At 44.2% G+C, this 19,726-nt stretch overlaps 1 protein-coding gene across 7 annotated transcripts in view; it reads left to right on the top strand.

The window, feature by feature from the left end:
• dock10 (dedicator of cytokinesis 10) overlaps positions 1-19,726 on the top strand; it is a 526,558-nt gene that overhangs the window by 427,910 nt on the left and 78,922 nt on the right. For 5 of the 7 annotated variants that reach the window (XM_072474508.1, XM_072474511.1, XM_072474505.1 and 2 more), the window contains exons 30-42: positions 106-214; positions 4,501-4,679; positions 5,667-5,783; positions 6,043-6,160; positions 6,832-6,953; positions 8,557-8,674; positions 9,070-9,136; positions 11,874-11,921; positions 13,747-13,848; positions 14,459-14,583; positions 15,661-15,776; positions 16,681-16,818; positions 19,164-19,346. In XM_072474508.1, coding sequence (XP_072330609.1) covers positions 106-214; positions 4,501-4,679; positions 5,667-5,783; positions 6,043-6,160; positions 6,832-6,953; positions 8,557-8,674; positions 9,070-9,136; positions 11,874-11,921; positions 13,747-13,848; positions 14,459-14,583; positions 15,661-15,776; positions 16,681-16,818; positions 19,164-19,346 — 1,542 coding nt within the window. The remainder of the gene's footprint in view (positions 1-105; positions 215-4,500; positions 4,680-5,666; positions 5,784-6,042; positions 6,161-6,831; positions 6,954-8,556; positions 8,675-9,069; positions 9,137-11,873; positions 11,922-13,746; positions 13,849-14,458; positions 14,584-15,660; positions 15,777-16,680; positions 16,819-19,163; positions 19,347-19,726) is intronic. The other 2 variants (XM_072474506.1, XM_072474507.1) reach the window with 2 other exon arrangements.

A 19,726-nucleotide genomic window follows, 5' to 3' on the forward strand; every position in this document is an offset into this window, starting at 1 on the left:
TGTGTACTCGCTGGCCCATTTACCTGATTATTGAGTGCAAAATTAGGAAATCTTGACTAAAGTGTCCTAAGAAACTAAATTGTGCTTATTACTTTCTAATTTCAGACTCTGTTTGAGTACAAGTTTGACTTTCTTCATGAAATTTGTAACTATGAACACTTCATTCCACTCAACCTGCCAATGGTGTTTTTGAAGAATCGGTCAGGAAAAGAAGGTGAGTTAACTTTTTTTCATGATTGTGGGGCTGCAGGGTGCTATGGGGTTGTATTAGGGGCCGGTGCAGCAGTGGGGAGGGCCAATGAATCTTTTGAGTGTCCAGGGTCTCAAGAATGTTGACCGATTTGTTTGAACTGTTAATGTTTTGCCGTTCCTCTGCCGTGTGGGTGCCAGCTGCAAGCAATATACGAATCATAGTTTTTTTGGTTGGGACGAGCAGCAGAACAAAGGAAATAGGTGAGATGGGATAAAATACTGTTCCATCATTTATCAGGGACAGCTTTCACATTTTTTCCAACAGATAGAATGGAAGACTTCTGTGGGATTTAAAAATCCATGGTGAAAAGGGTATTATGAGTATCAAGCACTTCCAGCTGAAATATAGAATTGGTCAGATAGATAGAAGTTTAGAAGAGCTGAATTTTACACCATAGATGACTGAGGTCACACTGTCGAGGCCAACAATTGGAGGTAACCCTGCTTCGGTGAGTAGTGGCAGAAGCGTATTTTGAGTGGTGATCAATTAAGTGGCTGCATTTTGATGATAATCTTCCCCTAATAGCTCGCGGCCCAATTTGAGGTGACTGTTACTGAGGTTGGACCAGCAGGATGAGGATGCTTCGATGACTGAGTGCCCTCATGAGTGTGTGGGGTCTGGGGATGTAGGGGCAGGCAGCTAGGCCCCAGCGATGTGGAGAGGCATCTTGATGAACTGGCAATGCCATTGGGCTGGCGCAAGAAATGACTATTTCCATGGGCCATGGAGTGCAGAAAAAGGAAGGTCTCCAAGTTTGACTGGACAGTTGGTCAGTGACTTCTGACCATTGGCAGGTTGAGTGGAATGAAGTGTTCATAGTTACAAATTTCATGAAGAAAGTCAAACTTGTACTCAAACAGAGTCTGAAATTAGAAAGTAATAAGCACAATTTAGTTTCTTAGGACACTTTAGTCAAGATTTCCTAATTTTGCACTCAATAATCAGGTAAATGGGCCAGCGAGTACACACAAATTTAGTCAACATTCACTAAACTGACTCAATTGGATGCTGGAAGGGCAGCCGATCTACCAATATTCCCACCATTGGAAAAATAGGATGGCGGCAGGAAGAAGTCAGGTATACCTCCCGATGCTTTCCTGCACCATTTTGCCATCCTTCTTGTCTTCTAGCCCATCTCCAACGAATTCAGAATGTTTTGTGACTCAGAGGAGGCTGGTGGTAAACAAACATAGATCTTTTACAAAGGTGTGTATGACACAGCGTATCGCTCCCAGTCCAATTCTAGCTGGGAGGATTAACCACATCAGGGCATGTTTTGGGCTTGCTTTTATATTAGCTCACAATGAGCCACAAATGGTAGGCCTCCACCTCCTACCTGGGAAGCTCGTACTCCACAAATGCCACAGTGAGATGAATAATGGTTTTCCCCATGGCCCTCCTGGGGGTTATGGCAGAATTAATTACACTCCCTCAATTCAGCCCTGCATATACCTTAAGTCCTAATTTGAGGCTATAGTTTCAATCCAGTACTTAATTTGTGTGAGCCCACAATACAGAATTGTGAGAATTGTGCCTAATTTGGCAAAAATCATCAACATTTCCATGAAGCAAAGTTATAACAATGAACAGGGTGGGAATTATGGGAGGCATGGTAATACAGCGGTTAGCACTGTTGCTTCACAGCACCAGGGTCCCAGGTTCGATTCCCGGCTGGGGTCACTGTTTGTGCGGTGTCTGCACCTTCTCCCCGTGTCTGCGTGGGTTTCCACCCACAAGTCCCGAAAGACATGCTATTAGGAAATTTGGACATTCTGAATTCTCCCTCTGTGTACCTGAACAGCCGACTAGGGGATTTTCACAGTAATTTCATTGCAGTGCTAATGTAAGCCTACTTGGGACAATAAAGATTATTATAATTATTGAAAAAAAACATTTTCCCACGATCGAATGCCCATGCTTTGTCCGAAAAGCAACGCGACGCAGCACAACATGGCGGATAGAAGTCAGGAGTCCACGCTCCCAGAATCTACCCAGCTCACAACACCTCGCGAGATCTGCAATGTGAATCCTGCCCATTGTGGGCGGGACCACTTTTTTGCCATATCTGCAAATCAGATCAAGACACTAATATGATGCTTCATGAGGCACCCGATGCATTGGGATCTATCCCCTTTGCCTCGGAGACCTCGGGCGAGCTCCGTTGAGTACTGGTCAGCAGAAACGGGGACCAGATGGAATGGCATCATGGGTGTTTCCCAAGGATTATAGGCCCCCAGGTGCATGCTCTTTGCACAGGCTGGTATCCTGGGCCTGGTAGTGCCACCTGGGTGCCAGCCTGGTACTGCCAAGGTGCCCAGGTGGCACTGCCAGGGCACCAGGTTGGCACTACCCTGGTGCCAAGCTGGTATTTTCCACGCAGTGGTGATCAGGCCGGGGGTGGGGGGGTGGGGGGTGCCCTACACGGGCTTTGGAGGAATGCGAGTTGGGGCTTGGGGTGGTTGGGGCGTTTTTGCATGGGCTCCAGAGATCAGGGCGCCATTTAAAAATGGCGTCCCGATCTCTCGCTACACTGAGGACTTACGGCGAGCGGAGCTCCTCAGTGCACAAAATGGAGCTATGTGCGGCCTTGGTCATGCATTCACTGGTGAGGTCCCCTTTCTAACACGAGTTACGTTAGATAGCGCTGCGAGCGCTAGGAAACACATGGCTAAACGTGCTCGCTCTGGGAGTTTGTTCCCATTTAGTTAAATCACGCCCTTTGTTAAAGTTGAGACATATTTGGTGCTGAGTTGTGGGAGTTTTAATGTGTATTGTTTAATGTTTTATCTGATCTCAAAATGCTTGCATAATCAATACCAAGAACAGAATAGTGGCATATTTCCAGTACTGATGTTGCTTACCTTACTTACAAAATAACACAAAATATAAATTGCTAAATTTGTTTTTCTTTAATAAACATTTTATTGAGGTATTTTTGGTTTTACAACAACAACAAAATAAACAATGTACATGAATCTATAAACATAGTGCAAAAGCCGTCTCCCTCCCTTACAGGTCCCACCTTTATTAACCCCCTACTCTAAGCTAAACTAACCCCAATCCCCCTTCTGCTGACGATTAATTTTCCGCAAAGAATTTGACGAACGGTTGCCACTCCGGGCGAACCCTAACATTGACCCTCTCATGGCGAACTTAATTTTTTCCAGACAGAGAAAGCTACAGAGACAGATAGCCAGGTCTCCGACTTCGAGGGCTTTGAGTCCCTCCAGGCTAATAGTATCCGTCTCCGGGCTACCAGGGAAGCAAAGGCCAAATCGTCTGCCTCTTTCTCCTCCTGGATTCCCGGGTCTTGCAACACCCCAAAAATTGCCACCTCTGGACTCGGTGCCACCCTTATTTTTAACATCATGAACCTGACATCTGCAAACCCCTGCCAAAATGCCCTAAGCTTCGGACATGTCCAGAACATGTGGACATGCTTCGCTGGTCCTCCCGCACACTTTGCACACCTGTCTTCCACCCCAAAGAATCTGCTCATCCGGACCACTGTCATGTGAGCCTGATGAACGATCTTGAATTGTATCAGGCTGAGCCTGGCACCTGTTATGGACGCATTGACTCTACTCAGCGCGTCTGCCCATAGACCATCCTCTATCTTTCCTCCCAGCTCCTCCTCCCACTTGCACTTCAGCTCCTCAGTCTGCATCTCCTCTGACCCCATAAGTTCCTTGTAAATGTCAGAGACGCTCCCTTCTCCTACCCACCCTCTGGAAACTACCCTGTCCTGAATCCCCCTTGGTGGTAAGAGCGGGAAGGTTGAAACTTGGCTACGTAGGAAGTCCCGCACCTGCAGGTACCTGAATTTGTTTCCCCTCGCCAATCCAAACTTTTCCTCCAGCGCCGTCAAACTCAGAAAGCTCCTCTCTATAAACATATCCCCCATCCTCTCAATCCCTGCTCGACGCCATCTCCGGAACCCCCTTTAATTACCTGCAAACACTCGCATTCAAAGTATCATCTTGCATCATTGAATTTGTCCATATATGTGTTTGTGGAACCCACCTCTTCATTCACCTGAGGAAGGAGCTGCACATCCGAAAGCTAGTGAATCGAAATAAACCTGTTGGTCTTTAACCTGGTGTTGTAAGACTTGCTACTGTGCCCACCCCAGTCCAACGCTGGCATCTCCACATCATGTCTCATTCTCAATTCAACATCTAGTTTTTTCCCTCACACCTCTGTGAATAACCTTGGGACTAATGATTTTGTTTTTATTTCTGCTATAGGATTACAGCCAGAATATACCTTGACAAATGAATTTTGTCGTAATCATTTTCTCATTGGGTTGTTGCTCCGTGAAGTTGGATTTGCACTTCAGGAAGATCAAGATATTCGACATCTGGCCATTGCTGTCCTTAAAAATCTGATGGCCAAGCATTCCTTTGATGACAGATACGCAGGAAAGGTAAATGAGTCTATTTATGATGCATCAATAGTGCAGATGCCTCCACGTAGTGCTGCTTTAAAAAGCACTTTTCAGGTTTGGTTGAGGGAAAGCTTTGTGCTATCCAGGGGAGAGGAAGGAAGGTTTGGAAGTTGAAAAGTTCTGACTCTGTTCTTACCTCGCTCACCGTAAAGAACTGTGAACAGAACTGAAATTAATTTATTCATTCATGAGTGCTCTGCTCGAACAGAGATCCGAGATGACCTTGGCGGGCATCCCCTGCTTTCAGGCTGCACGGGTGCTGCAATGCTTCCCTCCTCAGTGTGTGGGGCTGGATGTGTGTTGCTCACAGGGAAGGGTTGTCAGATGGTCTGTTGGGTGGGGGGTCCAGTGCTGTGCTCCTGCCGATCCTCTTCCCTTCTGGCGCCAGGGGGGGCCCCCTGGGCTTCTCCTTGGGATAGAGGGGCAACTGAAGTGAGATCCAGAAGCCCTGCTGTCCTCTGGATTTCCACTGGTACCGGAATCATGCAGTTGAAGCCCTGCACCATGGAGCTCAATCCCTCAGCCATGGAGGTCATGAGCTGAAACATGGAACGGACATCCCCCACCGTGGACTGTACGTCCTGCGCCATGGTCTCCACTGCGGATGCCATCCTCGCAGTGTTGGCCTCATTGCTTTGGAGTGACAGCACAATCTCGTCAGACAGAATGCGAGAGGAAACAGATGAATGCATAGGATCAGCACAGGGGGTGACTGAGGTCCCTGGGTGGCTCGCTAATGGTATGCTAATGCATTTAAATGAGGTTCCTGACCTTCTGTGACGAACTTCTCGTTACGACACCGGTGAGGGGCCTGGAAAATCAGAAAATGTGGTCTCACCGTCCTGATTCTCATTGCATTTTCCACCTGCGGCGCCATTCTCACTGACGGCTAACACGGGCTCAAAATTCCGCCCATTGTTTCATTTGAATAGATCAGTCTGGTTAACAATTGTGCTTTCTTTATAGAGTCAGCAGGAACTGATCGCCACTTTGTACCTGCCATTATATGGAATACTTCTTGACAACCTTCCACGAATCTTTATGAAAGACATGTTCCCATTCAATCTCAGTTCCTCTAATCCGGTTAGTGTCAGACCAGGGAACAACTAGCACTGAAGTAATGATGGCTAGAGCATTGGTTAACATTGGTTACCCGTAGATATGTAAAAAATAGACCTCTTGGATTAGTTTTGTATGTGTTGGTATATCATTCTGGCAATGTTGTTAGTTTATTGGGTGATGTATTACAGGAACCAATAATTCTGCTTTAAGTACATGCCATTGATATTAGTGACGAAAACTGAAGGTGGAGCTTTTTTTAAAGACGTTCTTTAAATTTTAGGGTTCCCGGGATGATTTGAGTACTGCTGGTGGATCGCAGAATCAATCAACCACACCAACAAGGAATACTAATTCACTAGAAAGTTCAGTTTCAAAAGATGTTATGAATTCAATAGCAGGTGGGTTGTAAATTATTTTAAATCGATACACATCGTTCCCGTTATAAATTAATTCCCATTTACATCCAACTTAAGTTTTTCTTTTGCTTTGGTTTTATTTGCCCATCCTTGTCCGAAGGTTAGGTAGGTTTATGGGATAGGGCGGGGGACTGATCCTGGGTAGGGTGCTCTTTCGGAGGCTCGATGCAGACTTAATGGGTCAAATAGTGTCCTTCTCCATTGTAGGGATCTATGATTCGTTATTGGTGATTTTGAAAATTAGATTTTTTTTTCTGCTTATTTATACTATGGATGTGAGTAACACTGGCTAGGACAGCATTTATTGCGCGCCCTTAATTTTCCTTGAGAAGGTGGTGGTGAGCCACGTTCTTGAACGCTGCAGTGCATGTGATGTAAGTACATTCACCGTGATGTTAGGGGGAGTATATCATTGACCCAGCAATAACAAAGGAATGGCAATTCCAAATCACGATGCCATATGACTTAATGGGATACTTGTTGGTGATAGTGTTCTCAATTGACAGTCATGAAAATTAATATTAGAATATATTTATTTTTAATAAGTGTGTCATTATTATTAATCAATTGTAATTGCATCTGAAATGCAAGCTCTTATAACAGTGACATTTTTAATTAAGTTTAGCCAGTGATATTAATGGTACTATTTTTAGCTTTCTCATCTGTAGCTATTTCCACGGTGTCCCATGCAGACTCCAAAGGTTCACTTGGCAGTCTGGATTCTACCTCCGGTACCTGTGAGAAATTGAGCGATAAACCCGATTCCTCTGAAAAGGTATAATTTTAAAGAAGTAAATTGCAGTTTTCTCAATATTTGGGGGTGAAAGATCAGTTTATCTCTATCTTATTTCAGACAGAACCGTGTGAAAGCAGCGGATGTTGATGTTACTTATTGAGATTTGTCTTCTATTTCTATCATTACTTCCTGGCCTACCACTTCATGGTGTCCTCTTGACCTAGAGAGAAGCCTGGCTTGAGCAATGTATTCTTCCTCCATGTCTATTTAACCAATGCACTGGCAAACCAATAGGGGTTCTGTTCTCTATGTTGTCTCTAAGGCATGAGGCACTCATGACTAAAACTCGATTTTCAAGGGTGATCAATTGCTGGTGCAACTCTCCCATGTAACAGGATAAAGGTTTGTGTCATTTGCAAGTATACTTGGGGTGCAATCTTCCAAAGTTGCACAAGTGCTGGATCAGGTGCGAAAAGCTGTCTGAAACTCGCCGGCTTCACTTCCACTTTTTCTCACCTGATTAAATGGCACTCTGTGCAATTTCGGCATGCTGGTAAGGATCACACAGCCAGCTGAAGGGGCGGAGCCTAAACTTGCCGGAACATGGGGATTCTGAGATCAGGATGCTGTTTTTAAAGGGCGTCCGGTCTCAAAGTTAAATTTAAGGGTTGTCGTTCCCCCCACCCACAGACATTGGGACCTCCCTCCACAGACTTTAGGACCACCAACGAATGTGAGGAAGATCCCCCAATCCTCACGTGCAGAAAGGACTCCCTCATCACCCCACCTTTGACGAGTGCTCCCTTGGCATTGCCTCCTGGCAGTGCCCACAACAGTGTCAGGGGCACCACCAAGAGGCATGGAGGGTGCAACGGGGCAATGCCCAGGCAAGTTGCTCAACCCCCTCATGGCCTACAGGCATCTCCATGCACTCGCCATGGACATCACGACTGGTTTCCATTTTTGAAAACCAATAGTAACTCAAGGCGGTGTGTTATCACAGATGTCATGCACAGATGTTACAGCATGGAGTTGATTAATTAGATTATAATATTTTACAATTTATGGAAATCAGGTTCACTCCACCGCTGGATGTGAGCCTGATTACACAGCAGAGAGGGGGCAGGGATGATCTTGATCTTGATATTGAACTGAGATCTCGCTGGCACAAATCCCGTTTTTGTCCTCTCGTGGGATTTAGCAGCCATTACGGGATTTTCCAACATGGCCGCTATATTGCTGCCTTGATTACTGTTAAGTCCAACTTCACGAGTGATACTCATATTATAGTTTGTGCGGCACTCCTAGCTCAATTACTTCGCAGCTTTTGACGATGATGTGTTCAGTGGACTTCATTTTACAACTCTGAGATATCATAGGTGTTCACATTCAAAAGTGATAAGGTGCGTGTGTTTGATTTTAAAACAAACACACAAAAGTTTAAAGTAATGTGGCTCTCAACAGATCACAATTGGTGTGGATTCAGGTTAAAAAAAAATCAATGTGCATCCCTGTTGTAAAAGATAAATATGTCTCAATTACATGGTGATTTGAGAATCTCTAATGGAAAAATAGATTACAACCTAATCACGCATCAATTCAATCATACGTCACTTGAGTAATGCTGCTTTTACCTCTCCAGGCTTATTCAAGACCATTGTCTTTAATTGGATCAGCTATTCGATTTGACAAATTAGATCAAGCTGAAATGAGAAGTCTGCTTACATGTTTCCTACACATCATGAAAACTGTTTCTGAGGGTAAGACTCTCCTTCCTAACACCACGTGGCAGAGACTCAGATAACTGGCTCCTCATGTGTTATCCTGATAGTCAACGATGAATTTAATTGATGCTGTAACTTAACTTTGTTTAAAAATAGCAATTTCATAATATTTGATATTTATGGGATTGCATTTTCTTTGTGAAAAAGAAGAAAAAGTAATTTCTTACTTTACAGACCCGGAGCCTGCAAGTATACGGTTACATCATAAAATCTATAAAAGCTAGATGTCTCTACCCACAGAGCAGGGCTTCCCAGTCGATCATAAAGTTAAATCCAGAAATAATGAACAGTTTAAAAAATGCATTGAGAAAGTTAAATTGGGCATGGTGCAAGCTTCATAATAATAAAATCACTTCTGTTTTTCTTTCCAGAGATTCTCAAAGTCTACTGGTGCAAAGCATCATATTCAGAACTAATGGATTTCTTCAATATTTTAGAGTAAGTGGAAACCATTCAATTTTCTGTTTATTAGTCACCTGATACATGCTGGAGGAATAAACTCAGGAACTGTAAACGAGTGAAAATGTGCTTGAACGATGTAAGTGAGGGTTATTTCAAATATGTAGCACTACAGCCATGAAATAAATTAAAGATATTGGAAATGGCATCGTGCCCCACAACATTGTTATCTCAACTTACTGTACCTGGGTCTGAGACTGGGTCTTTCTCAGCTCCTTGTGACAAATCTGAGGCCATCCTCCTGTCATTATGCTTTATGTTAAAGGGAGGTTGAAAGAATTTCCACAGGACGGGAGAGAAAGTCTCCTTATTACAGAATCGCAATCACTACAACGTGCTATTTTCCCTTGTTTACTGGGGAATGATGTGCAGTAAAGTGGAAATCAGATGGGGATAAAATTCCATTTCCACAGTTATTCGCTGGGAAGTGTTAAACATAGGAAGCCATTGTATTAAATTGGAATGAAATTTCTGAATACGAAAGCATTATCACCATTTATTGTCTTCAATATTCTACATTCATGTATGTTAATAAACATTAAAACTATACATGGTTTTATTTTTAAATGCTGTTGGATGTTTGGAAAAGTATCCAATTTAAACATGTGATTCCGAGCTGTTCAAGGGGGGGAGTAAACCATTTTAAATGTGGCTTTTAATATTGAACATTGGGGCTACTGTGAATTAAATGAGCTGACATCACCAGCATGCACCTCGGCTGGAAATGTTGGGCTAGATTCTCTGCTGCATGTGAACTTCGCAATTGGCGGCAGGTGATGGAGAATCCAGCGTCGGGCATAAAGCGGGATCGCCGCCCTTTCGATTCCGGTTCCCCGCTTGCATCGACCCCTGCATTGCCAAGGTGTCCGGATGTCACTGCCAAGCCAGCAGGAGCATTGCCTGTGTGCCAGGGTGGCAGTGCAAGAGTGCCTGAGTGCCAGGGTGGCACTGCCAAGGGTCAGGGGTAAGGGGGGCCATGCCCATGAAATAAGGATGGCTGAAGGGTGGGAGGGTGCAGGTCAGCTAAGTGGGGGCCTCCGGGAGGTTGGGGGGTGATGGGTGGGGGTCCTAGTAGGGAGGAGGTGCCGTAAGGGGGCTTGAAGAGGGGGTACCCCCAGGGACCCCATAGCAGGGTGTCCTCACTTGGGGGTGTGGGGTGGTGTCAATGTGTGTGTGGTGACACACTGACACTACCCCACACCCCCAAGTGAGGACACCCTGCTGTGGGGTCCCTGGGGGTCCCCCCCTTCAGGCCCCTCCCAAGCCCCCTTACGGCACCTCCTCCCTACTAGGCTATTTAACGTCACTCCTGTTGAATAGCCCTGTTATTTACAACAGGGAGCTCTGCTCGCCGGAACTGCCGGTTGTAGTGAGAGATCGGGACACCATTTTTGAATGGCGCCCAATCTCAGAGGACTACAAAAAAACCTCGAACTCCCCCCAGCCCAAATGCAACATGAGAGGGTCCCCGCCCCCTGTGCCCCTCCTCTCACACCCCCTAAATTTCAAAATGGCGGCCCAATCTCTTGGTTCAGCTCCCCAGTGCTAATATAAATTCTAAGGACGTGATATTTCGACCACACTGCGTCGGAAAAGCATTTCACTGCAGCGCAACATGGCCGGTGAAATCCGGGAGTCCTCACTCCCGGGATCCACCTGGCTTGCAACGCCTCGCGAGATTCAACACAATCTCGCGAGTCGTTGCAAGGAGAATCCTGCCGAAATGGGCGAGATCTCGTTTTGGCAAATCTGCATATTAGAGTGAGGCAGTAAGCCTTACTCTAATGTGCATATTTCCAAGATACCTGAGGCTTTGGGATTCAATCCCTTTGCCTCAGGGACCTCAGGCGAGCACAAACGGGAACCGCACTTGTGGGGGCCCCAAGGGTATCTGAGGCCCCCAGCCGCATGCCCTTTGGGCAGGGTGGTGCACTGGCACTGCTGGTGCCACCTGGGTACCATGGCAGTGCCAGCCTGGCACCCTGGCTGTGCCACAGTGCCCAAGGTCAGTGGTGCCAAGCTGGCATTTTTTGCATGCACTCTATCAGGCTAGGGTTACCCACTGTGGGTGTTGGGGGGTGTGAGAGGAGGGGCACAGGGGGCGGGGACCCGCTCATGTTGCGTTCGGGCGGTGGGGAGTTCGAGGTTTTTTTTGTAATCCTCTGAGATCGGGATGCCATCTCTCACTACAACCGGCAGTTCCGGCGAGCAGAGCTCCCTGTTGTAAAAAGCGGGGCTATGTGTGGTCTCGGCCGCATGTTTCACATTTAGGCTCCTTCTTCAACAGGGATGACGTTAAATAGCCACGTGTTTCTAAGCACTGTGAGTGCCGTGTAACACCTGGCTAAACGCGCTCGCTAGGGAACTGTGTTCCCTTTTGGGAAGATCGCACCCAAAGTGTGGGTTAAACCGGTGAGAAACTCCTCAGGGCCCCAAAAAGTGCCAAGTGTCATTGAATAGCAGTGGGGACCTTGTCGGCAGAGCCGGCGGGAAACTCCCTGAAAAACCCGCCACAAATTAATGGAAAAATGTTTTGGGAGAATTGCACCCATTGTCTATGCACTTCTGGTTGTCTTTTCATCCGTACCCAAATTCTGGATGCAGTATTTGGCCTCCAGAAGAAATTACAAAACCGAATGCATCCAGTAATTATTTTACAGTGACATCAAAGACTGTGACAATTTCTGCTTAAACTTTTTTGTTTCTTTTTCTCCAGAGTTTGTATTCAGCATTTCAGATTTCTGGGGAAGAGGCATGTGGCAAGGTAATCTTCACAAAATGATCGATTTGCAGAGCAACAACTACACCTAGTACCTGCAACATATCAAAATGTACCACAGTGTTTCACAGATTCATTATTAAATAAAGTCTGACATTGAACCAAATAAGGTTATTAAAACTGACGAGCAAACACTTGGTGGAAAAAAGACAAGTTTGAAGAATGAAAGGATGAGAGAGAGAGAGAGAATGATAGAGAAGCTCAGTGAAGGAATTCCAGTGCTGAGGGCCAAGGCAGTTGAAGGCATGCGCCAATAGCAGAGCAACAAAAATTGGGGATGCATCATTGGCCAGATTTGAAAGAGTACAGAGATCTCAGAGATCGATATTAAGAATGTTACCGTGATAGGGAGGAGTTGGCCATAGGGGAGTATGACATCAAGGAGTAGAATTGTTAATTTGAGGCACAGATAGATTTTACATTTCAGTTTCTTTTGAATCACTTATTTTTGGCTCCATGGACGGACCAAGAGTTATTCAAAATGTAACTGAGCCATTTGATTGCTATTCTGTGCTCCTTAATTGGCTTCAGCTAGACATATGGTAAAAATAGCACCAACAGCCCTGGGTTAGGAGGAAAATGACTGTGAGCTGCAAAATTAAACAGGGCGGCCTGAAAATGGGAAGCGGAATGCTGGATTAGCCTCTGCTCGTTGTGTCCTTGAGTGGCCGCACGCATAAACAAATGTCACAAAATTGCGAGAAGCTGGCATGAGTTATCGCTAGCCTGCACTTCATGAAGCTATACGGCACCTTTTAAAACACACCATCAAACTCCCTCTGTAGCTGGCCCTATAATTTCTTTGGGCACGATCTACCCAAATGGGAACAGAGTCCCGTAGCGAGTACATTTAGACAGGTGTTTCCCGGTGCTTAGAGCGCCGAGAATCACCACACCATTGAACAGCCATTCAGGTAGATACAGGGCCTCAGCAAGGAACGCCTCAACAAGGAACGCCTCAACAAGGCTGCACTTAGTCCCATTTTCTGCACTGAGGAGCTCCACTTGCCAGAACTTCTCAGTGAAGAAGGAGATCGTGATGCCATTTTAAAGGCATCCAATCTCTCGACCTCCAAAACCTCAACTCACCTATAAGGGGATCCTGAGGACCCCTCCACACCCACACAGGGCACACCAAGGCCCAATCCACAACATGGGAAAAATACCAGCCTGGCAACACCCCTGCCAATTGGCAGTGCCACATGGGCACCTTGGCACTGCCAGTGCCACCCTACCCAGGGGGCAAGCACCTGCAGAGCCTCCGATCCTTTTGGAAACCCCTAAGAGTTCCGTTCTGTCTGCTCACCATTTGTGGAGTCCAGCACTCAACATCACTCACCCCCCGAGAGCTCCAAGGTGAGGGAGTTAGATCCCACGCTTTGGATACATTGTTGGAATGCAGATTTGCTAAAAAATGATTCCTCCCACAATAATATGGTCACCCAAATCTGGCAATGGATTGCTAAACCAGTTATGCCCCACGTGCACTTAGATGCACACCTTGAACTTGAGGAAACAGACAGGAAAGATGGAAAATAATAAACATTCAAATTATATGTGATAAAATTTGAAGCTTTACTTCACAACAAAGCATATTCTATTTTCTCCTTTCACTTGGTAACAGACCTGATGCATATTTCCAGCATTTTATTGTTTCTGTTCCAGATTTTGAATATTGGTAGTTGCTTGCTGTAGTCGGAAACATTTCTCAATCCATGTTCAAAAGTTGTTGTGTTTTAAACTTTTTGGATATTTTTTCAAGTTGTTCCACACAGCTGTAATCATCTTAAGTTGTGTTTATTTGAAACAGAAAGTTAGCTGCTGCAGCTAAACTTGCACAAGCCAGCCAGAGTAATGGAACTCTCAAAGGATCTAACCCCACTCATCAAAGTTCTGGTCTTCTCTCTCAATGGTAATTCCTATCAACAAGTTCAGATAATCATGTTCAACTTATTTTATTGGCCTATTATGGTATATAGCCTTATGAGATAATTAAATGGCTAACACGATTGACTGAGATGTAGCACCATTATTATATGTGTGTGTTATTGCATTAAAAATCCCATCCCTAAAGTGACTGTTAACTACTGATGGTAATAACCTGCAGCTCTGACATGTTTATGCTTGAGTAAGGCCTTGAACTGGTTACAGAAATTGCGCTTTTCACTTGGTTTCGCACCCAATCCTCTCAATGCCATTTTCCACCCTAAATACACACTGCAAGCCTCAATTTTGCTCTATTACAAATCAGCGCTGTGAATAACACAGTCACACCTTATTAAAATCCATCTGCATCTCAGAATATAATGGATCTATTTGACACCCCGTATTTGAAGTGTTTATATCAATATCATTGCAGAAAATCTGAAAGAATGGTTGAGATATATAAATAAGAGGAAAGGATTTCAAGTTTAACTACATTTTTAAGTTTACTTATACCAATACAACTCATGATAACAGCAGGGAGGTTTAAAACTGAAGGCCTTTGTAATTAGATTATGTTGCACATTTCTATTTATCAGGATACATTCTGGCCTTGATGGGCATAGACATGGAAGGTGCCAGACGATGCCTATCATACGTGGAAAAAATGCACTATCAAACCCCAAATTGTTGCAGATGATGGAAGCTTCCAACATAATATCCAGTATGTTAAAAAAAATTCAATATTAAGCATTTGTTCTTTTTTTGCATGTGAAATATTTCCTCGAGTGGCCTCTTAAAATGATGTAAATCATCTTAAATTCGAAATCTCGGGTAACTTAGCAAATCCGCAACTTACATTATATATTGCTTATAAAGTTGCAAAAATATCCCAGTGTGCATCATAAATTAGGATTAGACCTCAGAAAAGATTGGAAGAGGTATTTGGGAGATGGGTGAAGGTATGGCCAAAAAGTAGGGTTTTAGAATACTTCTAAAGGCAGGAATAATGCAGAAAATCTGGGGAGTGGAGGAGCGAGGTTCTGGAGTGTGTGGACAAGATGGTCAAAGGCTCTACCACAGATGCTGGAGTGGAGCTGGCCAAGAAAATGCATAACTGAGGCAAGTTGGAGAAATTGATGGTGGAATTTCTCTGTGTGTTTGAGGAAAGAGATCACTCGTAACCTGATGGCCTGTTCAAAATTAGCACACACTTTAGAGCCAGCTAAAATTTAAAGGTATAAAAATATAAAGTTGCTTGTGAAAAGGGTGATGCAAGTGAGGAATGGGCTCCCAGAGAGATGGCGAATGGAGAATTGGATATTTTGGGAAATGAGCAACTGAGAAATGTTCATTTCTGGTGCTGGTCAATCCTTTCTGCTCCTGTATTTGCCTATGTTCTTAAGATATCTATATTGCCTTCTTTAAAAGTTAGTCTTGAAGCACATAAAAGACCTCCAGCTGAAATATGTAATTCTCAATTTAGTGATTATGTTAACATTTTACTGTTTAATGATTATATGTGAAATACAATAGGCTGACAGATTGAGGTGTTCACTTTTAGCCAAATTGAAATCATTGTTGTGAGTCCCCATTTTTAGTGCAGAGCCATGGTAGATGAGAGCAAACCTTGCAGAATCATCCCCATACCTTTGTTGGCCGACATTTGACCTGTGCTCACATTGAGTGGTGCTCACAGAATTACTCCATAATAATGGATGTGTTTCAGAAGAAGAATCAGCACTAACGTTCTATCGTCTCAGCATGGAAACAGACTGACTTTGATTTTCAAATTTTTTAGATGGTTCTCCAACTGAGATGGATGCCTTGCTTCTGATAGATGTAGAAGCAAATATAGCAACAGAAGTCAGCATCACAGTGCTTGAGATCATCTGTCTTTTTACTCAGGCCCACCAGGTAATTCTGATGACATCCACATTTGTTTTGCTGGTAAAATACAGTGACGTTTGAATTCCAGACTGCACTGATGCACTACAGACATTGTTAAATGTGTATTCAGGAAACCTGATGCTAATAAAGGCCTGATGCTTAGAATTGTCCATATTGCACAATCCATGGTTTTTGCTGTCTCAAATATGAAAATTAAAACTCCTTGAATTTATGGAAAACCCAGGGTTTCTCCACTCCCACGCTGGTTGGGAGAATCGCCTGGGCCGCCAAAATTTCCGGGGAGTCCGGTCCGACGCCCTCCCGCGATTCTCCCAAGCGGCGGGAACGGCCCAGTCGAGTTCCGCGGGCCGCAGGCCGGAGAATCGCCGGAGACACCGAAAATGGCGATTCTCCGGCACCCCCGCTATTCTGAGGCCCGGATGGGTCGAGCGGCCCATTGTCAGGGCCTGAATCGGTCGGGACCGTGGCCATTCCGCGCCGTCGTGAACCTCAACGGCGTTCATGACGGCGCGGCCACTTCGGCGTGGGAGTCGAGAACCCCGCCCCCAATGTTTTTGATTATGCCAAGTGTTTTTCTTAGTACAAATTGCAAGTTCACATTCCTACCAGTGTCCATCATACTCTAAACTGGTTGTCCTTTATAGCTTTCAAAAACAAAACATGAACATTTACCTACAATGGCAGTTGTTGATTTGAACTTCTTAATATTAAAATATTGGAATAAGGTAGAAAATATGTGTTGTAGGTTTAAATGTTGTACAACATATCTTTTTAAAAAAGTTTTGGAACTTTCTCTTCTGGAATGCCCAGGTTGAACCAACCTGCCGGTGTAGAAGGTATTCTATAGTTTGCAGAATTTGTGTTTAAATTAGTAGATTGCAATTCATCTCTTTTTTTTATGACTCCACAGAAACAATTGCAACAAGATGATGGGCAGAATTCCACTATGAAGAGAGTTTTTGACACCTACTTACTGTTCCTGCAAGTTAATCAGTCATCAGTGGCTCTGAAACATGTATTTGCTGCCCTCCGACTGTTTGTTTCCAAGGTACCGATGTGTGATCTCATCAATAACACTTCCTTTGTCTTGTGCCCATAACATTGTTGTCAAATCTCTCCTAGTTCCTGCCTATCCCTGACCTACTTTTCTCCACCTGCACCAGCACCTCTTAAACAGATTTTACCCACTCTGTAGCTGTGAAGGAGAGTCATACAGACCCATAATGTTAATTCTGTTTCTCTCTCCACAGATGCTGGCAAACCTGTTGAGTTCTACCAGAATTTTCTGTTCTTATTTCAGATTACTGGCATCTACAGTATTTAGCTTTTATTACAGATATCGAGGGCAGGATTTTACGCACCTTCTGCTGCATGTTTTCCGGCGGTGGAGGCGAACCCCCCTTTGGCCAGTGGCGGGATCTTCTGCTCCTGTCGCTGTCAACGGGGTTTCCCATTGTTCATGCCCTCCACCGTACTGGGGCGGGGGGGGGGGGGGGTCATTGACAGGACTGGAAGATCCTGCCGGTGGAAATTGCCAAAAAAAATCCCACCTGTAGTGTTAAGTATCAGAATATCTCTACATTATTGCATGCATCTGCACATCTAATGGATGAATCATTTTAATTTATCATATCTTATAATAATAAAGTAATGAGAATAAATTTATAATTAAAAAATGGTGCAATAATGTGCACAACACATTTTGTGTCCCATGTCACATCTTTTGATATGCTTAGAATTTTAATCACACTTCCAACTGGTAACACTGCCACTCTCCGCCTTCATTGTAGCATAGTCAAATTCCAGTTCCCCCACATCAGTTATGCCATGTTCCAGGACCAATCCAGTGCATCCCTACCTCCAGACTCTTTCGGAAGGTCGGTGCAGACTCGATGGGCCGAATGGCCTCCTTCTGCATTTGTAGGGTTCCATGATTCCTATTACATAATCAGTCAAGATTCTGATATGCAGTGTTAATTGCAGTCTGCTATCCTCTCCATTTTTCTAACATGAAATTTTCAACAAAAATCCAGAATGCCATATAACAAAATGTCAATGATTTAGTAACTGTAAATCAGTACTGTTAAAATATTGTACTGTACATAACACAGCAGATCTTTAATTTAAACCTGTAATTGTGAGTAATTTCACAGGGGATCTGCTAGTTTTATTTAAAAGCAACTCTCAACCCTTAATAGCAAGAACACATTGAGTCGATGAAACATTAGCACCTTTCACAGTCCCGATTTGTACATGTGAAAACCACTTCTTCATTTATGGGTACAGTGGAAACATTCTGTATTGAAAATTTGAGTTAGAAAGATTATAAAACCATCTCCACACAAGGAGATGGCATTGTGGTAATGTCACTGGATTAATAACCCAGACTTGGGTTCATATCCCACCACAGCGTCTGGTAGAATTTGAATTCAGTTAATAAAGCTGGAATATAAAACTATTCACAGTAACCCAGCACGATTGTAGTAAAAATCCCTCTGGTTCAATAATGTCCTTTAGGGAAAGAAATTTGACATCTTTGCCTGGCCTGGCCTACATGGTGACTCCAGACCCACAGCAATGTGACTGACCGTTAACCACCCTCTGAACAGGCCATTCCGTTCAAGGGTAATTAGGAATGGGTAAGAAATGCTGGTGCGATTCCTGCTGGGTGGCAGAATTGCTGAACACACGCATTCTTCTTCTGATCAGCTCATCCACAAAAAGTTCGGCAAATCTTTTGATGGGGTCCGCCCTGCCATCAAATCATGTGGGTCCAAGGTTTTGGCACCGTATTTAAACAGCACACCGACAGCATTCACTAAATGCAGGCCAAGAGCTTCCTATTACTCCTCCAGAGCCCCTGCCTGCAACTCATACTGGAGAAACTGGTAAATGTGAGCCGCCGTATCACAAAACATATGAGGGCACCTCCAGCAATGCTTTTCACTCATCTCTAGGTAAGAGCACCACCAGTATACACCTGTGGTTGGGCCAATGCCCACTATTGCAGTTGTCCATTTTCACCAGCACTTTGTCCTTCCAGAGGCCTCTTGCTGCTCAGGATGATGGTGCCTGACCTGCATTTCCAGCATTTTCTATTTTTGTTTCATAAGGACCCAGTGCATATTTCCTATATTTTTGAATTAAATTACATGGGTGTGCTTTGTGGGACACTTCAAATCTGTGCCCCCAGCTATAGACAATTGCTAGCAATAGTAGAGTGATCCCAAAACTTATCCTGGATCCCATTTTGTGCAACTTCAGAGCTGTTCTGGTTCCTAAAGCATGGTTGTAGTGGATTATGATGCTGTCAGGAAATGTTGAATATATGTGATACTATTTAATGCTGATTGTGCAGTACTAAAAGATTTTATATTTTCTGCTTCTCACCAGTTCCCTTCAGCTTTCTTCCAAGGCCGAGTAGAGCTTTGTGGCACACTCTGCTATGAAATCTTAAAATGCTGCAACCACAGATCTAGCTCTACCCAGAATGAAGCTTGTGCCTTGCTCTACCTTTTCATGAGGAGGAACTTTGAATTCACTAAAGGAAAGTCGATAGTCAGATCTCACCTCCAGGTTAGTGCCACTATTGTCATTTTGATTAAAGTTAAGTGGAATATCTTTTTCAAGGTTGTCCCCCACACAAGCTGCCACAAAGTAATTCTAAAAAAAGAAAACGGCCTAAAACCAGATGTTTCAAAATATTCCTAAATCATTCTGATCTTAAATCAATTGCATATCACAGAGCAACTAATGTTTTGTGCCTTGTGCTATATCCCAAATTTTACTGTTAAAAAAGCAGGTAATTAAGACCCTCAGCAAGAGGATCAGCTATATATAACTCCACATGCTTAGCAGCAAAATCAGACATTTGGATTTCTGTGGGAGGGAAGCAGAGGTTGGGAAGGTGCTCCGGGGCGATATAATTGCTGGCTCAAATTTTCATTGGGGTTCCC

Source organism: Scyliorhinus torazame, chromosome 14 (genome assembly GCF_047496885.1).
Source record: "Scyliorhinus torazame isolate Kashiwa2021f chromosome 14, sScyTor2.1, whole genome shotgun sequence".
Lineage (NCBI taxonomy): Eukaryota > Metazoa > Chordata > Chondrichthyes > Carcharhiniformes > Scyliorhinidae > Scyliorhinus > Scyliorhinus torazame.